At 39.5% G+C, this 11,540-nt stretch overlaps 1 protein-coding gene across 6 annotated transcripts in view; it reads left to right on the plus strand.

The window, feature by feature from the left end:
* Positions 1-11,078, plus strand: part of USP6NL (USP6 N-terminal like) — a 132,389-nt gene extending 121,311 nt beyond the window's left edge. For all 6 annotated transcript variants that reach the window (XM_065845604.2, XM_065845612.2, XM_065845620.2 and 3 more), the window contains one exon: positions 7,587-11,078. In XM_065845604.2, the coding sequence (XP_065701676.1) occupies positions 7,587-9,028 (1,442 nt within the window). In that variant the 3' untranslated portion in view covers positions 9,029-11,078. The remainder of the gene's footprint in view (positions 1-7,586) is intronic.
* The last annotated feature ends 462 nt before the right edge of the window (positions 11,079-11,540 follow it).

The following is an 11,540-nucleotide window of genomic DNA, read 5'->3' on the forward strand; positions in this document are numbered from 1 at the left end:
ATGTTTTCTAGATTGCCTTAGAACTTCATGAAGGATGGTCACACCACGGCAGGTTCTTCAACAGCACACCTAAACCTCATATGAATCCTGTTTACATCTTCTCAAGGAGCCAGATCTGACACAGAGCGGACAGTCTCTTCCTTGATTCAAGGATAATGTCCAAACCATAGTGACAGGAATTCTCTTGGTGTACACCAAAATTTCTTGGTGCAGATTCTTTTCTTGTCTGTTATTTAAAGCAATAGCAAAAATCCTGAAATGCTCACAAGATGGGATTTCCAGCTTTATTCTAACTTATCCGTGTAGGACTACGTAAATAATGTAGTGCTTAGTAAGTGATCTTTATATATTAATACATATTTTTATAGTGCCTGGCTATAATAAAAAAGTGCTTACCATTGGAAGTTTCATATTCTGCTTAAAAATGCGTGACTGAAAATAGTTTATTAAGCTTGAGCTTCATAAACAAGTCAGTCAGGCTCAGCTGAAGGTGCTCAGGTCTGTTCTTCAGACGATTCCTCACCCATTTTTTGATACGAGATCTGCTGAAAAAGGAGGACATAGGGATCCTGGGACTGAGTTAATTGTTTATTTTTAATGACTGAAAGTTTAATAGACCTTACAGCAGCCTTTTCCGGAGAGAAGGGTCTCACACTTCAATTTTAAAGCAATATTGCCTCACTTGCAATCTGCCAATGTCCTAGTGTTCAACTCCACTATCTCTGCGTGTGGTAATACCAGCTTTAAACTCTGATTCAGTTGTTCTAGTTCTCACAGTCTTTTGAATCTTGAATTTTCCACAAGCTTTTAAATATTTACCTGCTGTTTATCATTAAAGGTATATTTTATTAAACTTACAATCAATATCTTTTTTGTCTATTTTAAGTACTCATCTGTGTGCAGCAATACATACAAAGTCGATTAGCTATTAATGAGTGTCTCTTTTCTGCTGTTAATATGCTTTTGACAGCCAAAACAATAGAAATACGTAAGTCAGCTTGACTTTAGTGTTTCTGATGGTGTCTCTTTCGGTTGTGTTTTGTTTCAGAGGAATTATGGATTCTTCACTTGTGCTTGAAGAATATACAAGTAGCAATTTCATACAATGCACTTCATGTTTTAATTAACTAAACTAATTGATACGTCTTGTTTTTTGTGTGATACAACTGCTTTGCAATATTATGAAGGAAATTAATATATGGAATTATACTAATATAATTAGTATATTCTTTTCAGCAGTTTTAGACATTGGCTTTGCATTGTTTAAAAGTCTTTACTGGTTGAAACCTGCATGCTTTTTAAAAATAGCATCTAGATGGTTACATTGGTCATTGTTCGTATTTATATTTTGAACTGTATTCCAGAAAGTATTTTCTGGAAGAAACGTGGAATTAGGGATATAAAATAAAGTGGTTAATTTTAGAACTGATTTTTGCACAGGCAGCTGATAGACACACAACTGGCCACCTCCGTCCTCTGGTTGATGACCCGATTTCATAACATATCTGTTGTTTATCTAAACACCGATGTTTATAAAGTACATTTTGCGTAGTGTCAGCACCACAAAAGCAGCATAAAGGCTAAAAAATGTATTTTGTTCTACCACCAATTTGTCAGGCAAGATTTCATTTACCGAGCCCTTTGCCGCTGATGGTGTGAAAAGGACGGCGAGCGGAGGTTGATTTTCAGGCTTGAGCTTCTAGTGCAGGCACTTAAATTTCCTTAAAATTCTCTGGGACTTGTAAACTGCAGAAGCAAGATGGGACGTCACTGGTGGAAAATAAACACAAAACATCGAGATGTCATTTTTAAGAGTTGTTTTTATGACCATTACCATCCTTGAAAACTGTGTTAGAGTAGTCAAAGTGCATGTATTCGGGTGCTGAAATTAAGGACTAGACTGTTATTCACTGGAGAGAGCACTTAAAAGCACTTTACTCCAATTATATGTCTGCTGTTCAACGCATGAGGCTGTTAGTGCCTCCTGAAGCAATTATCTGTAAAAGTCTTGCAGTTGAGATCAACTTCCACTGGGTGGTGACCAAGACTTGTTAGAGCAGAAGAAGTCAGGTGGCTGAAACTTTCTTTAATATGACTTGAATTTCTTATCTTTTTGGGAACACTCAGCTCTGCTCGTATTTGCTTTGCTGCTTTTCATGTCAGGTAATATGTTTACCAGCAGCAAACAAGCACCTGATTGTTCTTGTTTTGCTTAAATTGTCTCCCTCTACTTCCATTTCTTTCCTTCCTCACCCGTTTTTCACCCTATTTTTTGTGTTGTTTGCCTATTTTATGCTATGTTGCATACAAGCCAACTAAATCACTGCCTTTCTTTTAAAGGAAAAAAGAAAACATCCTATAGTCCCAGCTCCATAACTAAACCAGGAACTAAACTTTGTCTAGGAAGCTGTTCTATTGATGGAAGAGTAGGGCATAAGGATGAGAGTCACCCTGTTCTGCATCTTGTTCAAATTCTGGCAACCTGGGAGAAAACCCACTTGCCCTGTTTGCTTCAGAAGACAAAGGCACATTCAGTGACTGCAGTGCTTGCTGCCAAAATGATCTTAGATCAACTGGACAGCTTTGTCTTAACTACTAGTTTTAAAATGCTTTTAAACATTGTGTGTAAACATCATAGGTTGTATAGAAAAGCACTTATCCCAGAAACCATTCTTGTAGAATTCAAACATCTCTCTGTTCCTCAGTCAGACAGGTATGTCCAGAAAGTGGATTAACTCATTTGGATCAACAGCACAGACAGATATTCGATTGAATATCCTTGAAAACATCCAAATAAACTTTTTCACATGCTCAGTTCTGAGGAGTTTGAACAGTGACTTCAGTTGAAGAAGTAAAGATGATAGTTGAGAGCTGCATGGGAGGTTTTAGACAGTTTTGGAGTGAAAAATTGGTAGATAAAGACGTGGCTTGGAGGAAGGATCGGTTCTTTTGCATGCTTCTCTGGTCAGCTGTTTGTGTTCCTCTTAATAGTAGAGATATTTGTGCTGACTTGGTTTCTTTGGTTTGCTTTTGCATTGTGTTCTCCTCAGCTTTTTGCTTCTATTACCTCCTTTCTTCCTTGCCAGCATGCAGCAGCATGGTTTTCTTGCTATTCTTGCTGCTAGTGGACTACGTAGAGCATTCACAGACATAGTTTGCATGGTATTTTGTGCACTTGAGGAATTCCTCGTATTAAGGTGCATGGTTATCCTCTACTTATTGAATTTTGTGGACTGTTTTTGAACTTCAGCAGTTTTTATTTGTATTTTAAGGTACTTGGTAGTTCCACTGGAAGTGCCAGCGCCGTGTGTATGTATGTATGATCTCTGTGCTTAAACTAGAATTAAATATCTATTTTGCAGTTCAAAACAGATTGGTTTTCCTTTAGAAGGTGGCTGTTTTGCAGGATGGCTTTGTGCTGCAGTGCAGATCCTTATGCAGCTTCTCCCAATGCGTTTTATGGCAGGAGGTGATGAGAGCTCCAGCGTTTTTGAACCAGGACAAGTCCTGTGCCTCTTAGCTTTGATTACTGAATTGAGTCCCTCCAGCAACGTGGTCTTTCTTAAAGTTCCACGTGCAAATGTGTTGATGAAGCAAGTTGTGTCAGTTGTTTCTGTCTGAGGTCGAGTTAAACCAAGTTCTGTGGAAGCTCTGTGGCTAAGATTTAAAGCTATATTTACACAGAATCACAGAATGTCAGGGCTTGGAAGGGACCTCGAAAGCTCATCCAGTCCAATCCCCCTGCCGGAGCAGGAACACCCAGATGAGGTTCCACAGGAAGGTGTCCAGGCGGGTTTGAATGTCTGCAGAGAAGGAGACTCCACAACCCCCCTGGGCAGCCTGGTCCAGGCTCTGGCACCCTCACTGAGAAGAAGTTTCTTCTGTGTTCCAGTTTGAACCCATTGCCCCTTGTCCTGCCGTTGGTTGTCACCGAGAAGAGCCTGGCTCCATCCTCCTGACACTCACCCTTTCTATATCTGTAAACATTAATGAGATCACCCCTCGGTCTCCTCCAAGCTCCAGAGCCCCAGCTCCCTCAGCCTTTCCTCACACGGGAGATGCTCCACTCCCTTCAGCATCTTCGTTGCCCTGCGCTGGACTCTCTCCAGCAGTTCCCTGTCCTTCTGGAACTGAGGGTCAGCCAGGAAAAGGCTCCACACAAACATTATTCCGTATTTTCCCTGAAAGCGCTAACCTCTGCTGTTACCAGCCTATAAACGTGGCATCTCACTGTTAAAATGCAGAGGTTTTCTTCTAAATGAGCTATTGCCTTAGAACACTTTGCTTGTTATTTAGTACGTGAACTAACATCGGGTCTTAATAGTTTCCCAGCAGACCTAATAAGGCTTCTCTGATAGTCATTTTGCAGCTGTAATTCATTTTATAGAATACATCATCTAGATAGTGCAGCCCATGTATACCGAGTTGTAGTGTGTTCTTTTACCCTGAAATGTGAAGGAAAGGTGACAGAAAGTAATCTTCAAAGCAGCCTAGACAGAATTCAAACAAATGTCTGCAGGAATCTCACTTGGGTTTTAGTAGAGCTTAATGGTAATTAAGAGACCTTACGTGTGTGAAATTAAACAACCAAAAAACTCGCACAAACTCCACCTTTATTGTACAACCAAGTGTATTTCAAAGGCTCGCGTATTGCTCTGTGTGCATTTCTTGAAGAGTAAAAGCTGGAAGAAAGGGCATCAGTTCATGCTTGTAACGTCTTTGTACAAGGGAAAGCAGCATTGCAGCTACTAGAAGAACTTCAGGGTTTTTTTTATAGCTTGAACAGCTGAATTTAAAGCATGGAAAAATATAATTATTTTAGAACATTCATTGCATACAAGGACAGAAAGAACATAATTTAGAGAAGTCAAGGAGCCATTTTGTTGTGCTGGAGGTTATAAATGGGTGAGCAGTGTATAAAGCCTGTTCTGTATGATTCAGGTGACAAGATTTTGGTGGGTACTTTGAGTGTTATTTCTTAATTCAGATTTCATGCTATTTAAATATGGAAAAATTAGTAAGCAGTGTGATATATAGTTCCAGTATCAGGAATATTTATGATGAGCAGATGAGCGAAATTCACTTTTGTTTAGAAGACAAGACCTTCAGCTTTGCCTGACACTGTGTTTGAGGATGCCATTGGAATTAAATGGTACAAAAGCCTTTTGCCAAAGTGAAGCAAGTTCAGAAAGTGAACTCCCGTTCATAAAGAATAAAGAACGCTTTTGAAGAGGCTGGTGCAGCAGACAGTGTATTGCAGATGTCTTAAATCATCCATTTACAGCATCCATGCAACTCGCTCCCCTGTCCCTCATCTGTGAATCCGCGCTCCAGATTTTTGCCTGATTTGTGAATAGTGGGGAAAGAGAATAAACCATGAGACTGGTAATTCCAAGAGCTGCTCGTTGGACCTAATCCCGAGGTGTTACCCCACCATGTAACCTGCTTGCAACCATTCGTGTAGGTGTTCTCATCATGTAGGTTGTGCCAGGTGGATCAGCCTGTAAGATAATTTAACAAGTGCAATCTCTACTTGGGTGCAAGTAATGGGGGAGAGGGCTCAGCATGAGAAATTCCTCTGCCAAGGTATAGCAAGGTGGACAACAAGAACTTTCAGTGTAAGAGCATAGGTTTGTTTATCTAGAGAATGATTAACTAAATTTCCTAAATAATAATTATTAATTTATGATAATAATTGAGCAGAGGGTAATTAGGGGAAAATAAGAGCGGAAGGTTTTTCTGCAGAAAGCCTGGGTAGGCTGTATTTATTTTATGTAAACTGAAGTTTCTGACGTTATGTATTTGTAAAGTAGAGGGTAGGTTTCTGTATGACCTTTAGCCTCGTATGACGACTTTGAAAATCAAGAAGAGGCTAGTTTAATTGTTTGGTGAACCCAGACTGTTCTTGTTAAGTACTTTTTATTGGGTTGTTTTCTCCTGACACATGTGTGTTCTTCTCCGCTGTCCTCCTGCTCTGGCCTCGCTGGCACAAACTGTAAGATTTCATTTAGTTTATATAGCAATTGATCCGTGCGGGTAGTTTGTTGTGCTGTTATAATAAATAATGCTGACCTTGGCTGCTGGCTCTCCCCTCTGCATCTCCGTTATGAACCCGTCATCGAAGACCAAACTCGTACTATTGACTGTAAAAATGACTATAGGTCACTTCTAACCACAGCACTCGTGGCAGGGGTAGAGTAGACCGTATGTATTCGTTCCTGTGAGCACATACAGACACGTAAAAGGAATTTTAATTACAAATAGCTAGAAAGAGTGAGGTGCTAACTCTGTGATCTTTGATGACGGAGAAAGATTCTACATTTCTTGTGTTACGAAGCAGCATGGATAAAACAAAATTAATCTACTGACAACCATTTTATATGATTTATTTTGCATAACTTTTAAGCAAGGATAACCATTTCTTTCTTCACACAACAGAGCTTTTGCTCAATAAATAGATACAGAGTGAGTAGGATTTGTTTGGTTATGCTGACTTTAAAAGTTTGTTTTTTTTATTTTGAGAAATACTGAGCATCAAATAAATTAAATCTAGATTAATATATTTAATGAGAGGTACGTGACCTTTTCTACTTGTAATGGGCAAATAATGTATTATACAATTAAGTTATATGCAAGTGGATATGATAAAAGGCTTTGGCTGAGAATATGAAGAGTATTGACTGCTAAGGAGAAAAGACTGCAGTGGAAAATCTGATGTAAATTGTTCCATGAGCAGCATGAAGCAATGAAACGCTGCTTTATTCTTTCTGTAGTGGCAATGTGGGCTGTTCAGGGTCCCACATAACTGATATTTACCACTGGTTGTTGCAATGTGTTGAGCTCCTGTCTGGGAGGACTTTCCATTCATACCCTATTTCAGTAAATGGTGTCCTTGTGTTTGGCAAAATTTGTCCATTGAGCGCTCAGATGAAATCATGACATAGAATCAGTATTAGCTACTTCAGTTGTTCTGTAACTGACAGAAAACTGGACTGAAAAAAATATGTTTCTGCATAGAGTGTTTTATTATACTGTAGCTTTTTAATACTGTGGATGAAATTTCTAGGCGGGGGTTGAGGGGGAACAAGGATTTAACTGTGCAGAAGGGAGAGAACGTTCCAAGATGTCTGGTAGGAAACTTGAGCGAGGCATTGATAGTATAGCTTACCAAAGGTGAACATTGAAAGGCAATAGATCAGGAGAGGGATATTGGAAAGGATTTTTAAAGTGGATAGAGTGGTCTACTTAATGGGACAGGGACAGTGTGAGGAGGGTCACACACAAAGTACTGGAACTAAAGCAGCATCTAGGAAAATTGTTTTATGCAGCAGTGTCATGAATGAGCAAAAGCTTGGCAAAATTGCATCAGCTGTAGAAAGGAAGACTATAGAACAACAGGTTGAGATGAGAGCTTACACAAAATCTTTGTTCAGTGTCGCTATACAAAAAAACCCCTTTGAGGTGTTTAAGCAGAATGGGAGAGGCCCAGGTAATAGAGTTTGTAGCTATTTTTGCTTGTGTGACCAACAGATCAAAGGTGACTCCTGTACAAAGGTGAATTGATGTTATTCCTCTTCTTGTTTCAGGTAAAGAAGATGAATTTCCAAAGAAGCCACTGGGGCAGATTCCATCAGGACCTCAGCCTGCTGTGCTTAACTCTACTCCAGTGCTTAATGGACAAAACAGCACTGGGACACAAGCAACAAGTAAGACAGAGAGGAGACCGTCCCAAGGAGAAGAGCTAGAAAGTTCACTGAATAACCTAAAAAGAATTAATTCAGTGGAAAAGAAACCTTCCTTGAAACAGCAAAAGCCTCGACCAACAGAGACACAAAGTAGTATGCCTGCGAGTGAGGCAGATACCAGAAGAAAGCCTCAACCAACAGAGCAGGACAACTCAAGACAGTATAATAATGCAGCTGCTAATCAAAATTCCAATGCTACTTCGAATACAAGAAGGGAATTTGTACCAAGGTGGAATAAACCGTCTGATATCAAAGTAATTGAAAAGACGATGAAACTTAGTGCAGAGGTGAAAGGAAGGCCAGTAAACCACTCGGTTTTGGGCCCACCACCAAGTCCTGGAGAAATGCAGCCTTTGAATGTAAAGCAAAAGATGAGGGTTTTGGATGCTGATGAAGGTAAGCGAGGGTCTAATGCATCTCAGTATGACAATGTTCCAGAAGGTGATACTGAGAATGAGAATCTTGTCGAAGAGATGCTTGAGAGAGCTCATCCCCAGAGCCCTAGGCACGTGACATATTCTAATAGTCCAAGAAAGCAAAATGAAAAAATACCACCTCCGTTAAAAATACCCAATAATTACACCTTCGCTTCACAGCCCAGACCTCCAAAATATCCATCACAATCTGATGGACCACCTCATGGACTGAATGTAAAACAGCCGCTGCCATGTTATAGTAATCCGCCTACTTACCATGGAAGTTCTCCAAAGCATGTTCCCAATATAGGCAATACAGGTTCTGTACCTCTCCATTATCATGGGAACAGAACCAGCCCTTCTGGTAGGCCATATGGTCCTTTTGTGTCTGTAGATTATTCTCCGGATAAACCACAAATGAATTCCTATCCTGCCAGTCGCCAAAATCCTCTTTCCTCCGCCCCTGGTCAGATAGAAGTAGCTCCTGTTGATGCTTATACCAGCAACTCAAGATCCCCCACAGGTGTCAAATTCATAATCCCTCCAGTGGATTATTTACCAGAAGATCGAAAGTGGCCAGATGCAGCGTATATTTACAGACACGAACCCTACAGGCAGCCCTGGAGCCAAGACGTTAACAAGGGCCACTTGGATAATTTCCAGAAATATCAGCATTTTCAGCCAACACCTTTTCAAGACTATGGTCTTCCTGCCGTTTCTGTGGATAGTCCGATAAGATACAGGACTTCACCAACCTTTGAAGAGCACGGTTCACCACAATATCAATATCCAAACCCAGCGGCTCAAGCCCAACATTATCGAAATCGAAATGATGGGTTGTCCATGCATGAGTCGGTGCTCCTCTGAGAAGCTGCCTGTGCTTAGCAAAATGGCAAGAACCAAACCCAAGTAAACATGACGGTGGCAGCAGTAATCCACCTCAGTTCTGTGAAATGCAGACAGTTCGTGTGACTCTCAAAAATAACACTATTTCAAAGGTGTTTCGGACTTTAATTGAAGGCTTGTTGAGTTCTTAGACTTGCACCGGAGCTGTTGAAGGTGACCTGATGCACACAGACATAGCAATAAGATCATACACACAATGTGGTTAAGACTGTCGTTGTTCCTTACATTTAAATAACCGGTGTTACGATCTTTCTGCCTAAAATCTGTAACACATTGACAAGTTTTATGTTGACTGACATTGTTAATGCACTGTATAGATGTGTGTGTGTGCACGGGTGAGTGCACACTTAGAATACACAAACACATAGGGAAAAGAGCTAAAGAGTTTAAATGTAAATGCATTTAACTTTGGGCAAAGCTTGTGAAGTACTTTTATTTCATATTAATTTTTCTGTGTAATTTATTTGAGAAGCCATTCATTTTGAATGGGAATTTCTGTCGTTTTTATACAGCTGCCTCAGCATCCCAGTGTCTGTTCTGGGCAGGAGAGATGCTTTGGGATTGTTAATTTAATCTTATGTGAGAGTTAATTTCTTCTCCTTTGACTACTGTTTGTCGTTTTCCTCCGCGAGAAGGAGCAGGCAGGCAAAAGCAGAAAGCCAAAAAGAGTCTCGAATCTGGCTAAGAAATGGTGCTTAGAATTTGTGACAGTCTTTAGTTTTTCAGGTGCATCGACAGTGGGGAATTTTTACCTTCTCACCCAAATCTACCTTCAGATTGTTGTTCTATATGGTGAGAGTAAGGCCAGATGCAGAAATGGTGCTGCACCCGTCGCTTTTTGCTGTGCTAAACTGAAAAAAAGGATATCGGAGAACAAGCAGCTCTGTGACACTTGTAAAATACAGGCAGGAGTCTGAGATTTGGTCGAGGCTTGAGATTCCCTGAGCTGTCTGAGGACGCAGTGTCCCTTCTCTTCAACTTTGGCACGTTTTGCCCCTTTTTTACCCCAAAGAGCCAGTGGGTTCATGCCCATTACTGCACAGGCGCCGCTGCGGAGAGACTGTGCCGTGTTTTACACTAGAATGATCCTGTTAATAGGAAGCTCAGACTCCTGGTAATGTCATTTTTTGTTTTAATTAGTGTTTGCAGCCTTTTCTACTTCATGTTTTCCTTTCCTTGACTGTGAATCACGGGTAAAAATCTTTTAAAAGGCAGGTGAAGTGGCACATGTAGGAAGCACCGAGCTCTTGTTGGAAGCAATGGGAGCGGAGGCAGGCGAGGGTCTCACCTGAAGAGGTCCTTGGAGTGCTTAGCAGAGATTTTTCTAATACTTAAGTACCAAACATTGGTATCAAGACCATTTTCGTTGTCCTGTTATCTTTTTGTCCTGTAAGGTTTCTTAACTGAAAACATAGAAATCGATAATTTTATTTCCTTTAAAGAATGAGCTTTAGTGCCTATTACTGCTGCAGGTTGGCTCTGTAAGTTTTAAGGTACAGAATTAAAACAATTTTTACAAATGGAAGTAACATTTACTTAGTGTATTTCAAACCCTTTTTTTTTTGGTGTGTGTATATAATGTGTCTGATGTAATTTTTAATGAACTGGGCAATTTTATATTTTAAAAATTGCAAACTGCAGTGAAATAACAGTAGCAAAGCACTACACTGAAACTCTGAACTAAAATTGTGAAGGTAAATATGATTTGGGCTTAACTTAGTTCTGATTGCTTCCAGCAGCTTTGAAATGTATGTATATAATATTGTGGCTAAATGTAATAATCTCAGTGTTTAATGATGGTTCTGTAATTCATAACTAAGTTGTACAATTTATTTGTGCAAGCAACGCAAGGCTCCAAAATATGTATCAGCATTAGTAAATACTGTAGATTTTTATATATAAAATATATACACACTATTTTCTTATGTCATCCGCAACAGTTTTATAACTGTGTATCCTATTTTGATGTGACTGTATTTTTAACATGTTAAAATAATAATAATTAAGCTTATGTTGTTTTGTCTTTATTCTTAATTATTTTATGAGGTCAAAACTGGATTTCTGCTCTTCTCAGCACAAATTGCTGAATGAATAGTAGAGATATATATTTATCTTCTATTTAACTTGTGCATGTTTATTTTTGGACTAAGCAATTTGGATACAATCTATATAGTGCTTTTGCATTACTATAGAAACAGAAAGATTATTGATTATAGTTTACTACACTGCTAAACCTTAACCTATCATTTGTGAAAGCTGGGAGGATAAACTGCGATCATCATTTTCTGGTTTTGTTCTAATAATCTCACCCAATACCAATTCAAGAGAGGAGAATTATTGGCATCTGAGACTTGCGAAGTTGCATTGATCAGAGTGCAAAAGTAATGGTCTGACTGTGTGTCCATCACGTGTTCAGAGGACAGTGTAGAGCTTTATGTGTTTGTAGTACAAAAATACACTTTTATCTTCATTT

This window comes from Patagioenas fasciata, chromosome 1, assembly GCF_037038585.1.
Source record: "Patagioenas fasciata isolate bPatFas1 chromosome 1, bPatFas1.hap1, whole genome shotgun sequence".
Taxonomy (NCBI): Eukaryota; Metazoa; Chordata; class Aves; order Columbiformes; family Columbidae; genus Patagioenas; species Patagioenas fasciata.